This window comes from Tachysurus fulvidraco, chromosome 21, assembly GCF_022655615.1.
Source record: "Tachysurus fulvidraco isolate hzauxx_2018 chromosome 21, HZAU_PFXX_2.0, whole genome shotgun sequence".
Taxonomy (NCBI): domain Eukaryota; kingdom Metazoa; phylum Chordata; class Actinopteri; order Siluriformes; family Bagridae; genus Tachysurus; species Tachysurus fulvidraco.
This window is the reverse complement of record NC_062538.1, coordinates 21,015,941-21,040,204: the sequence shown is the minus strand read 5'-3', so window position 1 is coordinate 21,040,204 and position 24,264 is coordinate 21,015,941. Positions and strand designations below refer to the sequence as shown.

The following is a 24,264-nucleotide window of genomic DNA, read 5'->3' as shown; positions in this document are numbered from 1 at the left end:
TAGTATTTTATATTTGAAAATGGAAAAAGAGGAATCTAAAGGGGGCAGTTTAAATGGGGCCTAATGCAGCTTATAAAATGAATGGGGTGTCAAGTGTGAATGTGTGGCAAATGGTTTACATGGCTCACGGGTCAGGTAGGAGGGCCCCTTAGGAGAATTTTGCTTAGGGCCCCAGGGAGGTCAGGATCAGCTCTGGGTTATCGTGTACAGTAAGCATATGAAGGATCCTGTGTTTGTGATTTCTTCAATTCATTTTTATCAGTAATTATTATAGACTGACTTGAATTAAATCTATTCAATCCAAGTTCTTAGGCAAAGAACTCTATTAAACTCTATTTCCTGGAAGCATATTAAAGCACTTAAGCACACACACACACACACACACACACACACACACACACACACACACACACACACACACACACTCACACACTTATTCCCGGATGAAGTATTTCTGAGAAAAACCTCAGTACATATTAATATATTGTGGCTTCCTTTGTACCCGCATACATAAATGGCTAAAACCGTCACTGACAAAGTCGCTATGAAGATATATAAAGCGTTCTGTGCCTTATTACTGGTATATCCATGCTTTACAATTACAATGACACATCCTTTAGTCTTTGACCTTGCACAACACTAAATACTTGCTTCTGTATTCAGACTCTAGAGACAAATAGCATTTCTTGGAAGTCTGCAGAAATATACAGAAAGTGAAAGTAAAACGACTCTTAACCCCATAAGCATTTTGTCAGCTTTGGAACCGAAGCCATTATAATCTTAGCGATCCTGAATAAACATGTTATTCAGTAATGTTATTTTATTAAATAATAAAAATTATTTACAGATACAACGGTACACCTGTCCACGTGTCCAATCATGAAAACGTATAGAAAGCTTACGCGGGAGATCGAACAATGTTTTATTGGTTGTGACGAAGGTCAAAGGTTAATGTTAATGGATGGTAAACAAAGCATAGGTTATTATCTCGGCTCAGTGTTTAATGGAAAGCGACATGGACACGATAACCGGACCTTCATTATAAGTGTGTGTGTCTGCACACAAGCCTAAGATCACCGCATGATACCAAAAGTACTGACATTAAACTACGGAGCGGTGGTGGATCTGATGGACAATTCTGGGTTTTAAAGGCCAACCGTAAAGTTGGTATACAAGATACAAGTAAAAAAAATCTATTAAAGACATATAAAATACATACGTTTTATTACAAACAAAATAGCTCATATTTCATCAAAATAAATCAGTATAGAGCTCAATGCAGTGTTTTCCTCACTTGGCTAAGAGAAGTCGGCTTAAGTCATTTAATCCATGCTGAACATGTGCAATAATACAAGAGAAAGGAAACGGAAATGCAAACCTCACGTTGACGTGTCTGTGTATATCTCTATATCTATATCTATATCTATATCAATTTTTATACATTGAAACTATTATACAGAATTATACAGAAAGCTAGATTTATAAATACTGTCTCGGTACACATGAAAAAACATCAAGAGACTCCGAGAGTTCTGACTTTTGATTCAAGCGAGAAAAGTGCCATTAAAAGATTTAAAATTTGTATAGAATTTTAAAAAAAAATGTATATTACAAAAGATATCGTACAAAATATTACAAAAACTGACTAAACAGGACATGAAAGAACCGGTTAAGAAAAGATTAGAGTAAAAAAATAAATATATAAATTTCACATACAGTCAGCTACGGGTTTGTTGGCGTGGTACTGTACCGCAGGTACCGTATCGGTACGTTTATCGTACGCGTGTGCAACATGGGATGAAGAATCGCAACAACAGTGGCAAATTGAGTTCGGTATGATGTCACAAGTCGACAAGTACAACGATCGACTAACGATGATGCGTGTGGTCCGTCTTGCTCTAATGCCCCTTTTCCACCGAGGCAGTTTGAGTGCTGGTTCGGAGCCAGAGCCTAATTTAGAATCAGTTCTTTCTGTTTCGACCGGCAAAGCACCGGCTCCGAACCAGGAAAAGTGGTTTATGTAGCACCAAAATGTTGCTGGTCTAGACTTAGAACCGCTTGCATCAGGAGCTGGGGGCGGGGCTACTGTTAGCGTGTTTGATAATGTACCTTAAGTACACTAATGTTTAATACATTTTCACTTTACCGTGATATGATATATTATCAGCACACATGATAGTAGGTAGCTACATGCCAAGGCGAAATTTTTTTCTTTGTTAACGATAAAATAACGTTATGTACTTTATCGATTACAACCTCCGTTTATACAGATTACACGGAGCCGCACGTACACGTTTTATTCGCCGCGTTTGGATGCCGATGTAGGTTCGCAAAGCCATGAGCATTAACAGTAAAGCAACATCCGCCATTGTTGTTGTGTTTGTGTTTGCCGCTGCTGCGCTAAAGGTGCTGGGACATGTGACACGTATACAGTGACGTCACACTCGGCGCCGTGATGGCTCTCTAGCCGGTGGAAAGGCAAACCGGTTCTTAGAAGGTTCGCCAGTGGAACCAACTTTGAACCAGCACTAGCGCTAGCTCTGAACCAGCATCCGGTTCTTTCCGGTGGAAAAGAGGCATAAGTTCCCATTTAATGTTTGGGTGCACAGTAGAATGTGTAGCGGAGATACGTAGTCGACATCCATGGTGTATGTGTGTGTATGTGTGCAGCCGGTACAGTTATTCACAGTGACGCTAGTAGAAGAAAGCTTAGCACACAAAAGAGCTGGGTTGAAAAAAATTAATTTCCATGAATCCATTGAGTAAGAACACAAAACCTATTGCAATGTTTAAAGCTTGATTAACTTCCTGTCGCAGAATGCCGTGCTTTCTCGGATACGTTGTGACACCGTCGCTCTCTCAGGAAGTGACCAGTTTCCTGTCTACTTCCAAATATCCATCCAGGATGAGGAAACTGTCTTTGTATTCTAGAAGAACGTCGTTGAGGTTTTCTGCAGTTCTTCTCCTTCTAGGGTCTCGGTGTTGAAATCCCCTTCAGCTCCTTTGAGGTCTTGAAAGCTCTCTGGAGATGAAGGAAAGGTCTTTGCTTTTTTTTCCCCAGGTTCCTTATTTCCCGTCTTGTAGTAGGTGTTCCCTCAGGTCTGGGAGGTGCCGCTTTTCTCTGTAATGTTTACAATTGCTGAAGTTAATTATCTAGGAAGTTAATACTGACTTGACAGGCAAAGCAACTTGTTACAAAAGCATGAGGCAAACAAACACCACATGATGTTTTTCAAGATATAATTCATTTATATCCAAATTGCATCATTAACAGTAACTTGCATAAGTCCCCCCCCCACTACACCTGAGATATCATGAATCAACACAATATAATATATAATATAATGCCATAACTATTTATCTCTATTGCTTTGAAACTTCTTCGTCAATCAAGGTCCGTCACAACGAAGCATGATAGCGGTGAAAACCGAGAGGCTTCTTAGTTGCTTCTCTGATTAATACCCCTTTCTCCTTTTCACTGGTTTTTGGTGGACAGACATATTTGGTACGTATATTTCATACTTTATACGTGAAAGTAATCATGTGGCAAGTGAGCAGGTGACTTGAGCCAGAAATAAATTAGTTTCATACCAAAAAGACAGAATGACTCCTTTTACTTCATTTAAATCATCAGTAAACTATATTGAGAATTGACCCGCTCCTTAAATCTTTGGATTCGTCTTGAGGTTGTCGACAACGAGCGCAAGAGTCTGATTAATTACCAACGAACACGATTGTTCTCACCTGATCCACTCTAAACTAGAACAACCGAATGACTCGTATCATCAGAATCCTCCTTTTGCTTTTAATCGGTACGAAACATTCTATCGCTACTTTAAAGGATATTTTTATGCCTTAATGTGCTAACTTTAGCGTTCATACTTAAAGTAGGTTACGGCACTTAACATGAATTCTTTCATGATTTTTTATCTCTCGTCTAGAGAGGAAAAAAATGCCGTATTCATGCAGAAGGGCATGTGGGAGTGTGAAACTGTTGTTTCTCACAACTTGCATATTTTCTGTTGCTACATTCCACGCTGGAAATAAAAAGCTTTTATGTTCAGATCGTTGGAAAGCGGGGGTGTCGGGTGAGGGGTTAAACCAACACAGAATGTCAGACGTCTCTGATGAATTATACCGAGAAAGAACATAAGCTGGCATTCAGAGGTGAAGGAAATGTGTGTCCAAGTGTCAGATTGCTAAAGTAAAAGCTCGAGGATACTTACACTCTGACGTAAAAGTAAGGGAATCGACTCTGGAATCTGAGTTTGGAAGTAAATCTGGAGGACAGAGGGGGGGGGGACAATGAATAATAGAGTAGTTAGTATAGTTAGGGTCAGTTTTATACCAACCAGGTTCAGATTCTCAAGGTGTGCTATTCTAACACCTGAGCGTTACTATAGTAACAGTATAGTACCGCTATACTCGACAGGGCTTTTACGGAGTGTAACGGATTAGAAACAGGAGTCCGATTTGCCACATAATTACGTACATAAAGAAAACATTATTATATTAAAAAATAATGAAATGACTATGGCACGACCAAATATGGTCATCCACTAAAAATCAGGGAACCGATAAGGAGGTCATGATGTCAGAAAAACAACCAAGTGTCCAAAGATAAGTTTCAGCACGATGCTACCACTACCATGCTTCGCTGTGCCGAGAGATGACGGCCGATATTTTCGGATAAAGTTTGTGTTGAATAGACTTTACTTAACAAATAATGGAAGTTACTGTTTTCTAAAAATTTCTCATATTGTGGTCAGGGAATCCCAAGGGGTTTGTGACAGACACGTGTCATTTCTTTTTTCTTCTTACTGTAGGCTTGATAGCTGTGGAGATCTTCATGAACTACCGATTGTAGATTTAGGGACTGTGATAAGAACAGTTCACTTAAATGCGATTTTATTTATTTCTAATTAATTCTCGTCATTGTCTTTCCTTTGAATGTAGAAGCTTTGAAATCTAAAACATTAAATATATTAAATACATTCATTCATTCATTCATTCATTCATTCATTCATTCATTCATTTTCTACCGCTAATCCAAAATACTAGGGTCATGGGGAGCCTGTGACTATCTCAGACGCCAACCCATCACAGGGCACACACACACTCTCATTCACACACACACTACGGACAAATTCCCAGAAATGCCAATCAACCTACCATGCATGTCTTTGGACCGGGGGAGGAAACCGGAGTACCCGGAGGAAACCCCCGAGGCACGGGGAGAACATGCAAACTCCACACACACGAGGCGGAGGCGGGAATCAAACCCCCAACCCTGGAGGTGTGAGGCGAACGTGCTAACCACTAAGCCACCGTGCCCCCCATATTAAATACATATTAATGAAATAAAAATATAAAAATGCTCGTGATGTCATTAATGTCTCCATTACATTTTCAAAGTGTATATGTAACGGTACATTCATTTATTATAGCTAATTATAAAAAAAATTCGAAAAAATTTATTAAACAAACAAATAAAATTAAATAAAATTAATTAATTACACAAACAAACAAACAAACAAACAAACAAACAAACAAATAAATAAATAAAAAGGTTTATTTAGCAAGGCTTGGCGAATTCATTCAGGACAAATTCGATATTAAAACTGATATAAACCTCCTTTGAGCTGAGTTGGAGCGGGTGAGTCAGAGTCAGGGATGTTGTAGTGTTTGAGGTTTCGATAGGAATCACTCATGTGTACTATGTAGTGTAGTGCTGTTTTTCCCCCCCATCCTTCACAATCTATTCAGCTATACTTACTGTCAGCTGACGTCACTCTCCCGCTTTGTCCAGGAGATTCACATATGACCGAGGACGTACCCAGACGTGTATGCTCTGTGGAAACAAATGTTTCAGTTAAAGACGTGAAACGAATAGTGTGATAGAAAAGAGCAGATATTTCACAGTACTACGTTTTTCATAATAAACTGATTCATCTGACAGACCAATCGAGGATTCAGGAACACACATGGTTACACAAGTGCACTTCCTGACCGTATTGTACACAGTTACAGAAGGGATTCCTGTCACGGTTTTTTCCCTCATATCACCTCAGGGAACTTTTCCTCTCCACCAAATATATACATTTAAAATGTATATCCTGAATTTATATATTTCTGTAAAGTTGCTTTGTGTTGTAATGTCCATAAATATACAAATAAAGCGAATGAGATCGAATGCATGCTATCGGGACGCGAGAGGATCCCGGAGAAAACCCTCAGAGACGCTTCTCATGGGAATTTCCATTGATCTCTGGAGTCCTGGTCATGCAGGTAACTGGTTTCTCTTATCATTTATACACTGTACCTTGTGGTCATATAAAGCAAGGGAAAAAAATTCTGTTATGTCCTAATGACAATGCAGAAAAGTCTATAGAAAGAACCTTAAATTACAGTCGTCTATTTGAAATCGCGCAAAGAGGAACTAAAAATAGTGGTGCACCGAGGGGGAAAACTGATATACACGCAACACAAAAAAACCCCAGTTAAAAAAATGTGGTGGGAAATAAGAATAACAATAAGACTACAGTAACCATAGAAAGGAGTGACATGCGTACGGATCCGAGCGACGCATGAACGTACGTTTTATGAATAGACAATAAATCACAACAGTAGATTAACTGGGAAAGAGGAAAAGAAGAAAGAAAACAATAGAGAGACATACCTTTCTTTCTCCTCCGCAGAAAAAGCAGGGCAAAGGCTAAACCCATGCACATCAAGACTATCACGGAAATGGCTGCGTATCCTGCGGTCCATTTACTCGTCTCACTAATTTCGTCTGGGGAAAAAAAATAGGTGACTTAAATACAAAGGAATTGGATAATTTATTTCTGAATATTATTGAGGAATAAACTAAGAGGTTGTTATTGTAAACCAATCTCTTTGTACGTTAAACGTTAGCTAGAGATCGCTAATTCCTTTGCTTGTTCCTTTGCGTCCTTTGCTTCCTTTGCTTTATTCTTTAATCAACAGGAATAGGAAAGTGACTCGATATTGGTGTGGTAGAGCCCAATACAGAATATATATTTTTACCTCAGAACATCAGGCAGATGTTCTGAGGTAAAAATCTTTTTACCTCAGAACATCAGGCAGAAGCTTTGCTACTACAATAAATTTGTGCTTCTTTAGACTTCTTTAGAAAAAGATAATGACCAGACCATGATAACCTTTCTGTCGGAATTGATATCACTTCCTGATAAATGCGTTTCGTTACCCAACATTACAGGTGAAGTCCCGCTGTGATCAAATAAACATCCCACGCAACAAACCTCACAACCATTGTGGTTTAGTGTGTAGGCAACTAAATGTGAACATGGCTCGGAAATACACATGAGTCATGAATGAATTTTATGAAACGATTTAGAATTCTCTGTTTATGATTTCATGCTTTGCCATATAAGGATATCCGTTACCAGAAGAAGAAGAAAAGCTAAGAATGAAAACAAACTCAGGATTTCACTCGAGGATGAAGCATAAAACCGACCTGTTACTGTTCATGCTAATGTCATTCAACACAAATAGCTTAAAGCACTCAACAGCACTCGACTTAAGATACTCGTCAGCACTTTCAAACCACATCGCTCAAAAGAACTCGATTCAAACCACACAAAGGAACTTAGCTCTTCTTTGTGTACCGGTGCACGCCGTGTACTGAAGCCGCGTGAATTCAGACTAGCTACCTAACTATCCAGATCATTTTACCTGCACTTTATTACAAACCCTAAAAGTTCACTGTTTGAGATGCCGTCGTTTGCACCCACCTGGGATAATGAACGTAGCTGTCTGGCTCGTTTTGCCATCGCCGGTCACGTAGGAACACGTGTAATTGTCCGTGTCGTAAGGCACGGCTAATCTGCTGGTGACGACAAAGAAGCCGTCCCTGGTTTGGACCTGGCTGTTTTCTGAGCGGTTTGTCAGATTTGGCACATTAAACTTGCTGTTGCTCCAAGTGACATGGGCCAACGGGAAGCCTTGTGACTCGCAGGAAAGCTCCACCTCCGTTTTGCTTATTCTCCTGAAGGTCTTCTTAATCGGCGTATATGGTGCTGGAGAACAAAAGTATCAAAATATGATGAAACTGAAGTGTGTTATGCTTACAATTTGAGAAAAGGAAAAAAAAAGATTTCACAAAGCAAATCTGCTCAATACAACCCACAAATTATTAAACCCAAAAACTTTAATCTTGAAACCTGTAGGTTTTCTGATCTAACCTGAACGTAACCTTCTATACTTTAAAGAGTACCGAATCGTTTGTTGGTTAAAACATCCCTTTAAAGACCGTTTCTAAACGAAACTGGTGTTGTTTGATTGCAACCTATGAAGTGAACCACTCACTCACTCATTTTGGACGGAGTGCCAACCCATCGCAGGGCACACACACACTCTCATTCACTCACACACAACGGACAATTTTCCAGAGATGCCAATCAACCTACCATGCATGTCTTTAGACCGGGGAAGGAAACCAGAGTACCCGGAGGAAACCCCCGAGGCACGGGGAGAACATGCAAACTCCACACACACGAGGTGGTGGCGGGAATCGAACCCCCAACCCTGGAGGTGTGAGGCGAAGGTGCTAACCACTAAGCCACCGTGCCCCTTGAAGTGAACCAAACTTGCAATATTATATGACTTGCATGCTTGCATGTGCATTGCAGAAACTATGATGATTTAAACTATTCTTAGACACAGAGATACAATACACACATTTCTAGTACGATTTTCAATGAGTTTGGAGTATTTGCATGCTTGAATTATATAAAAGAACGCTCTGTTGACAGTTACAATCCCTTTTTTGACCATATTCCAGATCTCACTACTCTAACATGTCCCTAGATACGTAAATGTTACATGTTTTTCCTACTACACCCTTTTTGTTTTAAATCAACTGAGCTGACAATTGAGCGAAGGAGACAACATGAACCATAGACCCAGAGAGCCATATGTTTGGCAAGTTGTCAAATCTCATCATGTTCCACTCCTCTTTAAAAAAGCCATGGTTATGGAATGTTAAAGACCTGGGGTTATGCACCGTGTGAAAAGACCTTTCGATACTCTGTTCCCTTTTAAATCTGGTTCCTGTCAAATTTCTTCCTCAAATCTTCTCTGGGATTTTGTCTGTTTGTCTCTTGCTTCTTTATTAGGGATCTAAACTACTGTACGATAATCTACATCCGGATTTCTGTAAAGCTTTTTTGTGATTTATGAGCTTTATGCAAACTGATTAATAGGTCAAACAAATCCCCAACTGAATATTTTAGTCAGATAAACAGGAAACTCGGAACATTCTGGCATATCTCTTGTTTGGGTGGATACTTCAGAGAGGTGAGTTTAGTTTCGTTTCGTTCGAGTAAACCGACTGACCTCGGACGTTGAGCTGCGTCTGCTTGTAATCACCCTCGCCCTGGATCACGATGCACTGATAGGTTCCCGAGTCGTTCGGACGAAGCTGGGAGATCTCGATTACGGCCCGAAAGTTCTTCAGTTCCTCCGTCAGGAGCCGTACTCGTGACCGAAAGTGCTGGTTGGTGAAGTTGGATTTCTCATGGCCCCTATCCAGCTGATAGACTTCCAGAGTCGGTAGTGGGTTGATGCGCTTCCAAATGACAGATACATGTGAAACACTGGGGATGTGTGAAAACCGGCATCCCATCCTGACCTTATCGTGGACTTCTCCATCGTAGGACTTTTCCTCTGACTCCACGACAAAGAGAGCTACCGAAGTAACAAGGAGAACATCAATCAAACAAAAGACATGTGGTTTAAATAAAGCAGAAGAAAAAGAGAAACTTGCGTTATTAACAATTAGACTTCAGACAATTTAATTAAAAGTAACGTGTATGAGATGCGCATCGTACCCTGGAGACATGGCCATGTGGCCAGGAGCAGCATAAATACTTCACCCCTCATTGGAACCTGTATTAAAAAAAAAAAATAATTATATATATATATATATATATATATATATATATATATATATATATATATATATATATTATATATATATATATATATATATATATATATACAATCACACAGATATCAGGGAAAGTCACAAATATCTGTTGGATTTTTGGTATATTAGTCATCCAAAAGACAGGCTTGTTGACTGGGGGTCTGCTGACAACCAGTATATAAGTTGAAAGAGAGAAGATTTCAGTTCCTCATTTTAATTTCCCACTGAAGCAGTTTAGCATTTGTGCTGAGTCATTGTTGATTATACCATAATTACAAAGCAAAAAATCTGACTGGAGCTGGATTGCACCTCTAAGTTCATCTAAGTTCATTAAAACCCTTAAAGAGATCAAATTAAATTAGTCATCATTTTCATGTTATCTGTGTGACTATAATTTGTTTATATTATATATTATATGACTTTTCTGAACTGAAAAATAAAGTGTATTGTTTTTCACGAGTATAACATTTTACAATTTTGATTATAGCATGAAATTCACATGTAGCTAGCAAGGTTTTGGACAAAAGGAATTTTTTTAACAATATGTTCATTGAGTGTAACAGCACGCAAAGCAACAACAACATATACAACAATACAAGCCAAAGCCAGAAAACAAACACCGATAAAGTTGTTGTCATGATCACTTTTCGCTGACTCGATATTATATTGTTGAATTTTTTTTTTAAAACCTCACTTACGAACTTCATCGTATCAAGGACTGCACGTTAATTCGCTGACGCAAAAATTAATAGTATGGCTCCTGCTGCAGGCCTGTAACACCTGTAACATGCCTTCAGATCAGGTGACGCACAGGCCTACAGCCGCCTCAACCTGAGGAGGGGCATCATAATGACCAAGCACTGCTTTAAGCAAAAGGTAAACAGATAAGATACTTCTCCAACTCCGACCCCAGACACATGTGGCAGGGCATCCAGGCCATCAGCGACTATAAGCCCAGCAACTTCCCCATCAACCAAAGACGTCTCATTTTCTCACTTCTACAGTAAGAACAGAGAGCTGGCCATTAAATCCCAGACCCTCACCCTCACCTCCTCTGATGTACAGTATATGCTGCACTGTGCAGGATCAACTTACACAAGACCATCTCCCTTAACACAGGTGTACCACAGGGCTGTATGCTGAGCCCATTCCTCTATTCCCTCTGGATCTAATTCCATAATCATGTTTGCTGACGACATCACGGTAATTATCCTCATTACCGACAACAATGAGACAGCCTTCAGGGAAGAGGTACAGCATCTGGCCACATGGTGTGCTAACACAAACCTATCCACTTCAAAGAGCTGCCAGTTGAACGTGTCTACAGCTTCAAGTTCCTGGGGATCCACAGCATTCGAGCATGCAGCGTTCTTAAAGACTCCTCTCACCCTGCCCATAGATTGTTTGTCCCCCTTCCCTCCGGTAGACACTTTAGGAGCCTCCGGACAAAAACCAGTAGACCGATGAACAGCTTTGTCCCAAGGGCTGTCACCTTACTGAACTCTGCCTCCCGGTGACCTCCCACCCCTGTGTATTATGTCAATATCACCTGTATATTTTTCTATATGATACATAATATATAACACTGTGTATATTTCATGTCTATAGAACTCAACCTGTATATCTTGTATATCCATACCTGTATATCCATAGCATCTGTATATTATCCTGTTCATACTGTAAATGCCGTACATCTTGCACTTCCTGCTTATTGCACTTCTGGTTGGATAAAGTTACATTTATTCTAATATAAACAGTCTCTGAGCATTAGTTCACAACTTCAGGAGCTATTTGCTCTGATCGGGGAATAAACAAAGCTTTGTGTTTTCTCAGGTTTACTCAGTCAACCTGAGCAGAACTTCTCTTATTCTCTTGGGGACAAAGGCATGATGAACTTCATGCATGTGACACTTCTCTTGCACAGTTCATTAATTAGAAGAGAAGTTATGCAAAAAAAAAAAATAGATATCAGATGACTCCAACATTTCATCAACAAACTTCTGAGAAAAAGAAAGAAATGAAATCGACAAGGCTACATGTTTAATCTCTGGTTGGTGAATATTAGTGTTAGTTACAGTATGTTCCGCTAACTGACATGTCTGGGCTTGGGATTACTCACAGCCTCAAACGCTGCCTGTGTTATCATGATTGAACTTGATGAACGTCAAAACTAGAAGCTCTGTTGGAAAACAAAGATGTGGCAGTTCTACAAAACATGGTATCAGATATGAGGAAAATGTCACATAAATCATACAACTCAGCAGTTTCCTCTGTTATACCACCTGCTGCCTGACAAAAAAGATCCTGAGCTTGGTGGCAGTCTTGCATGCATGGGTAAATATTATTTTTCCAGGTTATTCTCTGTTCCTCACACTGTCTAAAAACATGGAGGTAGACAGATCTAAACTGTACCTAGGTCTGAGTGAATGTGTCCTATATAGCGTGAATGATCACAACTAATCCCTAGGACTCACCGTATCCACGAACGATTTGTAGACTGTATACTGTATATTAACAAGTGGAACTTGTATAAAACTGTACAGTGCGGTTTATATCATGTTCAGACACAGACTATGTTTATGTAAAGCACACCTACAACCTGTCTGGCAAACATCTTGGCTCGTGAAATGATCTCATTGTGTATTCAGATATGTTTTAACAAATATTAGCTTTCCACAGCCAAGGGGAAAGACCGGAAAAAGAAACAGATGATTGCATTGAAATGAGCACACTGTGATTCATGGATGATGTGAACGATATCATCATCCATGAATCACACTGTGCTCATGTGAATGCAATCTGTGTCTGAAAACATGGAGGGAGACAGATCTGCATTAACCCCTTAAGAAACTGGTAAGAAAGCTTTATTTATTTATTTGTTTGTTTGTTTGTTTATTTATTTACAGAAAGTGTGTTCTAACATGTTCGTTTCAAATATATTACACTATACTACACAAATAAAAACGACGCTGTAGTCTCTTATATGTGATTGTCTTGTCTAGACTTCAGTACAAATCCTTTAGATGTTCTTGGCTTCATATTTCCTAAAAATCTTCTTCTCCAATGTCTGTGCAGTGGAACTTTAATCCTCAACACAGACAATGTTTCTGTAACTCATATATCATAATATTTGTTTGGTCTCTCTGATGGAACCCTTATAGAAGCCTACAAAGGAAATGTTTAGATCCCTGGAGATACTTTGGACCCTAAGAGGTAATTGGTGTCCTTTACAATCTGTATAGACCATAAACTTCAATAACCTGTCCCTCAGGAGAAGAGTTCTACAGAAATATTATTTCATATTCCAGGGAAGTCTAACCCTTACACACGCTCACACACGCTCACACACACTCACACTCACACACACTCACACGAGCGCGCGCGCGCATCCAAATAATCAAGATAAGATAACCAAAATAACAAGCATCGAGAGGGCAGAAAGAGATAAGTGTAGAAAAAGAGACAAATTGTGTGCATCTAGATAAGAAGGAGACACTAACGAGGTTTAAATACATTAATGAATCATTGTAATGCATAATAGAAGTAATATAAATGTTAATACTGCAACAAAACATCTGTATTCACTCCAGATGATGTTAGTGCGCCTTTAAACACAGGAAAGACAGAGAAAAGAGGAGTAATGCACAGAAATCATACCGTCCGGTAGCTCGTTATCGTAAATCCTCGGAGGCAGAATCTGTTAATGAACTTGTGAAGTTTGCAGAATAATTTTTCTGAGGCATAGCGTCAGTGCGACTGATGAGAAAATGTGAACAACGAAGGGGAACAGACTTTAGAGTTTACTGTAAAACTCCGCCCTCTTTAAACACACACACACACACACTCACTCACACTCACACACAGACGCACACGTACACACACACTCACACTCACACACACACACACACACACACACACACACACACACACACGCACACTCACACACATGCACACACACACGCACACACTCACACACACATGCACACTCACACGCACACACGCTGAGTGATTCAGAGAGAGAGAGAGAGAGAGAGAGAGAGAGAGAGAGAGAGAGAGAGAGAGAGAGAGAGAGAGAGTACACACACAAAGAGAGAGATACAAAGAGAGAGTGAAACAGAGAGAGAGAGAGAGAGAGAGAGAGAGAGAGATACAAAAGGAGAGACGGACAGAGAGAGAGAGAGTACACACACAGAGAGAGAGGGAGTACACACACAGAGAGAGAGATACAAAGAGAGAGAGAAACAGAGAAAGAGAGATAGATAGATAGATAGATAGATAGATAGATAGATAGATAGATAGATAGATAGATAGATAGAGAGAGAGAGAGAGAGAGAGAGAGATACAAAAAGAGAGACAGACAGAAAGAGAGACAGACAGAAAGTTCCAGAGAGAAATTTCCATGATTTCCACAAATCCCAACGTAATTTTATGACGTCATTATGCAATAGAAAACAGCCTTTATTGTAATTGTATAGCTGCAGTAATTGCATTGCCCCATTTAGAGTCATAGAGTTATTATTGCACCTAGTGGTCAAAATCGGAACTACAACCAAATCTGTTAGAGACTCATTGAGTCTGAAGGGTCACAAACAAGACAAATATGTTTACCTTTTCTCCACATATTTTGTCAGTGGCAACGGATTAAAATTTGTTAAAGCACTTAGCTATCAACATGAACCGATTTGTTAGCTCGTCGTTTTCAGACTTTTCCCTGATCGAAAAGCATTTTATCGGAAAAGTTTGATCTACGCTGCTATCTAGCTAGCTTCGTAACTAGCTATTATGTTAATGAGCCTTTAGATTGCAATCAGCATTAATCAAAAACAATCACAATTACTTATAAAATGAATACGCAGTAGATTCAGTAATGGTGTACTAATGGAAAATGTTCGTCACCTCGCTGATTGGTGTGCAGCGAGTTTGTGCAAATTCATCTAATTCTTCGTGATGCTCAGCTGCATATTGTTGAAAAATCCACTAGATATTTATCTGTAGCATCAGTCAAGCGTGATAGCCTGTATGTTATGTTACTATGACAACATAAGCGAGTTACTGATCTGAAACACACACATGCACACACACACACACACACACACACACACACACACACACACACACACACACACACACACACACACACACAGGTTGTTCTGAAGGACACTTGATCTACATCATGGTTTCACCCAAACGGTCAACTGGTTTTAGTTATATCCAAGTTGGAGCTGGAGTCTAAAAATAACCTCAAACCAGCCCACATAAAGTCATTTCGATGTAAGCCGTTTGGTAAATTTTGAGTAGGTGTAAATGATTAAAGTGTAATGAAACTAGAATGATGTAAAACAAAACTTTTAATAGGACCCAGTAGGATAAAAAAAAAAACTCAGTTGGAGTTCATTCACAGATCATTTTATTCTGTCTCCCTTTTTGACTCTCGATCTGGATTTTCCATAAATCTCATAAGGCTAGTACTTCTACTTCTCTTCATCATAATATGACAAATCAGGTTAGATTAATGAAACCATGGCATGGCATGGCGTATGTAGAACTGGAAATGAGAGCCACAGCACAGAGCGTCACTTCCAGTGGCGAATGTCGAGGTTTAAACCTGAACTCAGAGGCATAGCCTGTGCGGTGACGTCAGGGTCGAAATATTTTAGACAGTCCCAAATTCTGACCTCGGTGATATCACAGTGAAAACCTCAGGAGAAAAATGAATAGATCGGGTTTAATAAAGATGTAAATTCCCTCGTGTTACTGGCATGATAGTTTGAATCATTTGGTGTGATAGACACATAGTGACATTTTTTTCTATGCTAAAGTAAAGCCCCTATTTAACAGATAAATTACACAGTAATGGGATTATTTCTATAGACAAAGTCATAGAAGGTTCATCGTTGACATTTTTGGCAAAAAATAAAACAAGTCTTTTTTTTTTTAGATAAAGCAAAATAAGGACTCTAAACAATCCATGACATATAAGTCATACAATAAATAAATAATAATAATAATAATAATAATAATAATAATAATAACAATAACAATAATAATTGTTATTGTTATTATTATTACTAATAAATTGTAAATAAATAATAATAATAATAATAATAATAAGAAGAAGAAGAAGAAGAAGAAATAAATAAGTAATAAATAAAAAATAAAAATAATAATAATAATAATAATTAATAATAATAATAATAATAATATCTTGCCACCTGTTACACATTTAGTGACAAAATAATGACCGTTATTATTATTTACACTGTAAATGTAAGGTAAAGGAAGCTCCCTTTTTTTGTAAGATCTCAATTTTGTCCAAAGTTTAACACTCTAACACATTAAAGACATAATAAGAACATTATCTCTAAAAGTAATCGATATTTTTCCTTTTTTTTTTTTTTTAAACAAACACTTCCATGAGACAATACATGTATATATTTCTTTACTCAGGCTATTTGAACTGACCTTAACACTATAACATACACGTGACATGATAATGACATTTCTTTCTACAGCTAAATGAACACACACCCTTATTTTCAGCTCATAACAGAGAAACGAATCAATGACGCCATATTTTCTAAAGCTAAAGTAAAGCTTGTTCGTAACACCGTTAGCTCTCACAGCACAGGACCGACAGTTCGTTGTGTATCTAAAATTTCTGCAGAAACTCAGAACACATCAACAAATTCTGCACGTTCTGATAAATTAACACTTATGTCCATCTGAACACATGAATATAGATGAATTTTGTGGTGGTTTATACATCAGCAAAAAAAAGTGTAGCAATAATATTATAAGAAATATTATAAGAAATACCCTTGGTTTTGTTTCTTTTCCTGCAGCGAGCTTTTTTTCGGTCTTCCTTATTTGGCAATATATACTGGGATAAAACAGGGAAAGTACTGAACAAGTTGTGTGTCAACAATAAATTTGAGGGGGTGTCTTACAAAATTCTACATAGGATTTATTCTGTTAAACATGTTTTGGAAAGATTTAAGCTTAATATTTCATATGATGGTGATTTTTGTGGTCAAACGCCGTTAACTCTCACAGCACAGGGCTGACAGTTCGTTGTGTATCTAAAGTTTCTGCAGAAACTCATAACACATCAAGAAATTTTGCACATTCTGACGAATTAACACTTATATCCATCTGAACACAGATAGGCTGTGAATGAGGTCATTCAGAGCTCTAGGTGATATGTCAGCAATATATAAATATATATATATACACACACAATGCTGAATAAATCACACCCTTTTGTCAGTTTCACAAGCTCAAAAAACCAAAATGTTCATCTGTCTCGTGAATTCCTGCCGGTTCTTCGTGCGTGAACTGCAGAACTTCTGTGGTTTTTCACGTGATCTAATTACGCTTCTCAGACTGAGACCTTCTGTAAGTGACTGTACACAAACCGAGGGGCTTTTTTTTTGACTGTAACTAGAAAAACGATACCAAGATAACTGGTTAATTTCATTACTCCACAGTTACAGTCAATAATCTGGAGTCCTTTCATTTGTGTAACGGAATAAAAACTTTCTGGAACACATCTGGACTTTATCCAGATCCTTATCCATATAAAAGTATGACTCCTATAAAATATATATATGTATATGTATCTTCTCATGATTTTCCTAGTCCTGTCTACAAGGATCATACATCTGGATTTCTCACACAGATATGTGAGGTTCTACAGAAGTAGGTGGAAACTTTCTTATGGAGTATCAGTGGATCGTTTTTCCTGTGGATTGAGAAAAGAAACTAAAACCGATTGAATGCATCGATTCACACGTTCTTTGTGTTCACTACAAACCAGAAATCTTTGAGAAGGGGGTTACTCATGTTACTCGAAGGTCTCATCGGCGCTTGATGGGAAAAACAATCTTCATATGAGGAAGCGTTCAGACGCGAATGTATTATATAACCAGAGTCACTGGGCAGATCTTAGTTTCATGACCGAGTCCCTAAACAAGCAGTCATAGTTTTGGGAAGTTGATGACTTTCTCTTTCTAAGAAAAGAAGGAACAAAAAATTTGGAGAGACTGAAAGAATTGACTATAGATTTTGTAATAAAACAACATTATGGACTGTCCCATATTTCTCAGATCAGAGTTCGGATGTTTGGAACACGAGATACGGAGTTACTTTAACACCATCGACATGAAGCAGCACAATAAAACGCTCCTGAATTAATTAATTAATTTCTACTTTTCTTTTTATCTTAAATCTGATTTTAGTTTCAATTTCATTTCATTAAAAATAATATTAATAATAATAATAATAAACCTGCATTGTTTCTTTTCCCAGAACATTCACGGTTAACTGACTGAAATAAAAACTTAACTAGACTCAAAATCCTCTAAATCCAGAGCTACTTGTGGTTTCATCATCTATTAACATATAATTAATAAAACATAAATAAAACACAATCATTTGTGTTAGCAAATCACATGTAAGTCAACCCTGACCTTAAAAAAAGAATTGTATATCGTAAACAAATGAGCCTGATATTTTTAGAGTTGGTGTAGAGAGTGTAAAATACGTCAGATATCGAAAACCAACAACTAAAATCACACAGAAACTGAACAAAGATCAGGAAAAGAGGGGAAGGAAAATCCGGGGGTGTGTCAGAGGAGAGCAAGAGACGTGTTTTCATCAGAACTCGGGGCAGTGAGGATCGGGATAAATCATCTTTATTTTCTTTACGTAGACACTTTATTTGTCTAATTTGTCTGGAATGTGGACACACTGAGATCTACAATCCAGCTGTAATCTATAATCCCTATAATCTCTATAATCCCTATAATCCAAACAGTGTACTTGGATGTCTCAGTTTCTCCTGAAACTGAAGCAGAAAGTTGTTACCCGCACTAAAAGTTTTTAAAATAACGACACAAACTGAGACACACAATAACCCAGATGTCAACATGTCAAAAAAATCTGAAATAATCTGAAATTAAGATTAAGTATTTATTTATGTTGGGAATTTTGTTTACTTCTGACTCCTGATTATCTGGTGGGATTCCAGGAAAAACACGACACCGAGGAAATGAAACAGTCCGGAAACATCAGTGGAGCGATTTTATAAATGATCGTCACCTGTTTTTGTAAAATATTATTTTAAGTAAATACATACAAAGCTCTGAAATATAACGTGAACATAAAGATGGAACAAAGCAAATATTTATGTTTCCATTTATTTAGTGCCCATTTGTCAGAATTCATTTTGTGTATTTGAGTTTTCTTCTCTTCTCTTCTTTTCTCATTTCTCTTCACTTCCCTTCCTTTCTCTTCTCTCCATTTCTCTTCTCTTCACCACTCTCCTCTTCTATTCTTTTCTCTTCACTTCTCTTTACTCCCCTTCTCTCCTTTCCTCTTCTCTCATCTCCTCTTCTCCTCTACTCTTCTATTCTATTCTTTTCTTCGTCTCTTCTCAGGAGATCATCTACATGAATTTGTAAACACAAAGACAAATAATTAAAATGGCCAACAAGAATAATTCTTCAAACAAATCTTCAAAATTCTTCAAAATCTAATAGAGTTTATAACAGAGTTTACAGAATTGTATTTGAGACCTGATCAGAGAGTCTCACAGTGAAAGGAAAATGAAATGAACTCAATAGTAATATAATAAAAAGGTTTTCCTAATATAAGTTTTTTGGTTTTGCTGCCCTCTTGTGTTCATATCAAGTAAGCTTTTAAGACTTCTGGAGAAATTTTAGGTCTTTCAATTAAGTCACACGCACTTCTCCTTCTCTTGCATCGGTGCACAAAAGACTTTGCTAATAATGTTGCCTTCAAATCTTGGTGCACATGTAACGTGGTGTCATCAAGTCCAACCTGAAACAAAGCTTTCTTCTTACTGTAGATGTTCAGGACCAGTGGTGTAGTCTAGTTTTTTGTAGTGAGTATACTGTGATTACCACCCCCCCCCCCCCAAGCCTCATACGCACCCATCCTAGAGCGACACCCCAAAGGCACCACCACAGTCACTAATGCATAAAATATGCATCCACATGTAATTTAGAGCATTATTAAAGACTGCTTATGTGTTATCAACCTTCCAATTTATCACAAGCAACAAAAGACAGTCAGATGATAAAACCTGTGCTCCAGGTCCAATATTCATATAACAGTTAAGGCTAAATGTAATCAGACAGTTGGCAGCACCCATTGACTGTCACAGTAGGAAAAAATATAGACTATGAAAGACAGTGGGTGCTGCCAACTGTCTGATTACCAACATTTTTCAAAATATCATCTTTTGCGTTAAACAGAAAGAAACTCATACAGTTTTGGAACAAATTGAGGGTGAGGAAATAACACAATTTTCATTTTTGGGTGAACTTTATACCTTTAAGAGCTACATTTAGCCTGAAATGTTATATGAATATGGGACCTGGAGCACAGGTTTTATCAGCTGTCAGTTTTCAATGTACATTTAAGAGTGAACAATAAACATTTGTTCAGTTTTATCACCAACACTCTTTCATTGCAGAATATTATGAACTGAATGAACTGGTAGTTTACAAAGCTTTCCAAATACATTTGTACTCGGGCTGTGGGTGAAATGTCACCCGAAGCTGCTGTAGCTTTAGGCGCAGGCTTCTGAAAACACTCAGAGTGTAGTTTGGGTGTGCTTTCGTTTCAGATCTTCTTTTACATTAGTTAGTTAATGTCAAATTTGCCCCAAAAAAGACCCTCAAGCAACTGATTTTCCTCTTTGGTAGGTGATGTCAGATCAGGTCACAGGCCACGGAAGCCCCGATGGTCCAAAAACGTTAGTGATTCGCAATCGCAACCAGTCTGTGTTCGCAACACAAACGGGGTGAATTTATGAATGAAAGTTCTATTACAAAATCATATTGTTACGTATCCTCACGCTTTTTAAGTGTCCTTTCCTAGTGGGTATACGGTGTATACCTGCATATCACGTAGACTACACCAGTGTTCAGGACCCTTTTTGTCTGGTCTGGGATCCTGAATCAACTTAGAAACACCTTTTAATTTGATCAGTTGCCTAATTAGCTTTCTTGTTCTGTGGCCTTAATTTACTTCCTGCATCTTTAGCTCAAGTTCAAGTCTCTGATTAATGTGAAAATTTTCCTACTCACCAGATTTCTTCCACAACATTTAAAGGTCATCCATTGTCACTATATACAAAGAAATAATAATAATATACAAAAACTAATTATTAATATTCAAACATTTGCACTCTTTTCACACAAGTGTTAATACAGCTGTCATTAAAATGTGATCTTTAGGGAACTTACAGTTTGGGTTTAAACCTTCTTTGCTTCTTCTTCTTCTGCTGCTGCTACTGCGCCGTAAAGGTGTCCACTGTCCTGCTTCACTGCCTTTGATCATATCTGGCTCCTGCCTTAATGGTTCCTCACTACATCTTGTTGTCTTCAGCTTCTCCCGTAACACACTCTCCTGATGTATGGATGCTTCCAGCTCCTCCCTCAGCTGTTTCTCACTACATCTCACTTTCTCCAGCTCCTCCCGTAACACACTCTCCTGATGTATGGATGCTTCCAGCTCCTCCCTCAGCTGTTTCTCACTACATCTCACTTTCTCCAGCTCCTCCCGTAACACACTCTCCTGATGTCTGGATGCTCAATCTGGAGATTTCCCTCAAATCTCTCTCAGTTTGTCTAAATGTCTTTAACTCATCATCCCTCTGACATTGCTCTAGCTTCAGTTCTTCCAGTTCTCTTTTTAATCGCATTTCTTTATATGCCTGAGCCTTTTCCCACGGTTCGAAATAAACTTTCATGAGATTTTCATAAGAGCGCTGAATAAAAAATCTGCTTTTTTTCATTGCCTCGACTCTTCTGAACAGCTCCTCGACGTTTTCCTCGTCGTTCTCCAGCATGAAGTATTTCGTTCCACACATCTTCACACAGCAGTTCTTCGGGGCATCTTTTGGATTTTCCCATTCGTTTCCATAAACGAACAAAACCATGGTGTACTCCAACGCCTCGGCTCCAAACACGTTGGTTATGGCTTTTAAAAGAAGATGTTCTTTCCCGGTAGTCTGTCCCGCACGCATCACTAGCAGGAAGGCGTGAGGGCCAGGAAACATCACTGAGGTACAGTTCTGAAGCTCACCTCTGATGGACTCCACTCCATTTGAAAAAAACCAAAACGAGTCCAAGTGTTTCATCCAGTATGAAGGAGACACGAATACAGACAGCTGTCTTCCATCAACACTCGCCTCTCTCACGGTGCCTTTTTTAGGATTTCTCGTTTCTTTCTTTTTATCAGACCCGAGTATAATTTCAGCTACATAATTATTATCAGCACAATCTCCACCCAGAAGAACTAGCCGAAGATCTGTTTTGGGTTCATCTAATGATGATGAACCGAGTGAAACTGCATCATCTGTAAGGAAAACAAACCTGATGTAGATACCCAGCCACAGGGTAGCGATTTCTCTATAAAACGGGACGATAAATTAAAGAAATGACTTACAATGTCTCTGAAATGTGCCTGTAAAAATAAAGAAAATGACAAAAATTGGTGAAGTTTTCCAATTTTCTACAAGAACAATGTTGTCCTTTAATGTTATGTTCCTAAAAACTACGGTATAGACTTTAGAAACTTGACTTACACAATTCAGTTGCTTCGTGGCATGCTGCAAAATAAAAGACGTTAAATTAAAGCGATTGATTGTTGAACTTAAATCACATTAGAGGTGGCAGTAAGTCACACATGTGCAAGTCTCAAATTTGCGACTAAAATCTGACTCGAGTCAAGTCGAGTCCCCATCTCTGAGTCGTTTAACTCAAGTCCGAGTCAAGTCTCAAGTCACGAATGTCAAGTCAAAGTCAAGTCGAGTCTTTTTTTAATATCTGTCAAGTAAGTCACAAATTTGCGCCTTAAGTCTGACTCGAGTCAAGTCATATGACTCGAGTCCCCCATCTCTGAGTCGTTTAACTCAATTCCGAGTCAAGTCTCAATTCACGAATGTCAAGTCAAATTAAAGTCGAATCTTTTTTTAATATTTGTCAAATTTGCGACTTAAGTCTGACTCGAGTCAAGTCATATGACTCGATTCCCCCATCTCTGAGTCGTTTAACTCAAGTCCGAGTCAAGTCTCAAGTCACGAATGTCAAGTCAAAGTCAAGTCGAGTCTTTTTTTAATATTTGTCAAATTTGCGACTTAAGTCTGACTCGAGTCAAGTCATATGACTCGATTCCCCCATCTCTGAGTCGTTTAACTCAATTCCGAGTCAAGTCTCAAGTCACGAATGTCAAGTCAAAGTCAAGTCGAGTCTTTTTTTAATATTTGTCAAATTTGCGACTTAAGTCTGACTCGAGTCAAGTCATATGACTCGAGTCCCCCGTCTCTGAGTCGTTTAACTCAAGTCCGAGTCAAGTCTCAAGTCACGAATGTCAAGTCAAAGTCAAGTCAAGTCTTTTTTAATATTTGTCAAATTTGCGACTTAAGTCTGACTCGAGTCAAGTCATATGACTCGAGTCCCCCGTCTCTGAGTCGTTTAACTCAAGTCCGAGTCAAGTCAAAGTCAAGTCGAGTCTTTTTTTTAATATTTGTCAAATTTGCGACTTAAGTCTGACTCAAGTCAAGTCATATGACTCGAGTCCCCCATCTCTGCTTCACATACTCATAGAATTTTTTTTTTCACCAACCATAATTTATAATAACAGTTTTTTGCAATTAACCTTGATATGTAACATTTACTAACAGTTAGAATTCAATTAAAATGAATTACATTATATTTAATATTTAAATTCAATAAAGAGTTTATCGTTCCGCTTTAGCCCAGGTTACACCGTAACACTCAGGGCTGCATCCATCAAAGCGACCGTTTTAGAAATATTGCAAAGCAAAAATACGCCGTCTTTCCGTCTCTGAAACGAAATAAAAGTAGCATGTGATGTACTTTATACGTGTTTATGCTTTTACAGTATCTGTTTCATTACAGGTTGTGAGACAGTAAACTCCTGCACTACAAATGAACAAAACATCCTTTATACGTGTATTACGTCATAATTTACAACAAAAAAATTTCAACAAACATATAAACCTTTTATAGCATCATATTTATAGTGCAGGTTAAAATTAAAGAATAAAAGTCTCCCTTGGCCTGTTAGGAAATGTCGAGGCACATAACACAACAGAGACCGCATACATATACATATTTATGTATAATAGTTATGTATTCTGCTCATAATGGAAAGTTTACCTACATGAAATGATAATAACATCACATAATATATACATAATATAACATCTTACCTGTCTTAGAGCTCACGTGTCGCGCCAT

General features: G+C 38.2%; 2 protein-coding genes across 3 annotated transcripts; both read right to left on the bottom strand.

Annotated features, from left to right (window-relative positions):
* Window positions 1-1,207: 1,207 nt before the first annotated feature.
* si:ch211-241b2.5 (programmed cell death 1 ligand 1) lies at window positions 1,208-13,783 on the bottom strand. Of its 2 annotated transcripts, XM_027178007.2 has the most exons (8): window positions 13,628-13,783; window positions 9,873-9,930; window positions 9,379-9,729; window positions 7,776-8,060; window positions 6,680-6,793; window positions 5,777-5,851; window positions 4,227-4,280; window positions 1,208-3,121 (listed from the first exon to the last, which is right to left on the bottom strand). In XM_027178007.2, coding segments are annotated over exons 2-8 (933 nt in total). In that variant the 5' UTR covers window positions 9,925-9,930; window positions 13,628-13,783; the 3' UTR covers window positions 1,208-3,119. The 2 variants fall into 2 exon arrangements, with proteins under 2 accessions (XP_027033808.1, XP_027033809.1); XM_027178008.2 differs by lacking the exon at window positions 4,227-4,280.
* A 5,580-nt stretch (window positions 13,784-19,363) lies between these two features.
* On the bottom strand, window positions 19,364-24,264 carry LOC113662847 (GTPase IMAP family member 9-like). The gene is made up of 4 exons (XM_047805921.1): window positions 24,237-24,264; window positions 21,244-22,357; window positions 21,085-21,123; window positions 19,364-19,415 (listed from the first exon to the last, which is right to left on the bottom strand). The coding sequence occupies exons 1-2, from the start codon at window positions 24,262-24,264 to the stop codon at window positions 21,534-21,536; spliced, it is 852 nt and encodes a 283-aa protein (XP_047661877.1). The 3' UTR covers window positions 19,364-19,415; window positions 21,085-21,123; window positions 21,244-21,533.

Bases quoted from the DNA above. Each gene is read 5' to 3' on its own strand.
- si:ch211-241b2.5 (XM_027178007.2), bottom strand. From the start codon at position 9,924: ATGAGGGGTGAAGTATTTATGCTGCTCCTGGCCACATGGCCATGTCTC. The intron at 6,794-7,775 runs GTGGGTGCAAAC...TTTTTTCCCCAG, and splicing joins AGCTACGTTCATTATCCCAG to ACGAAATTAGTGAGACGAGT. The intron at 4,281-5,776 runs GTAAGTATAGCT...TCTGTCCTCCAG, and splicing joins GAGAGTGACGTCAGCTGACA to ATTTACTTCCAAACTCAGAT.
- LOC113662847 (XM_047805921.1), bottom strand. From the start codon at position 24,264: ATGGCGCGACACGTGAGCTCTAAGACAG. The intron at 22,358-24,236 runs GTAAGATGTTAT...TTTTCCTTACAG, and splicing joins ACACGTGAGCTCTAAGACAG to ATGATGCAGTTTCACTCGGT.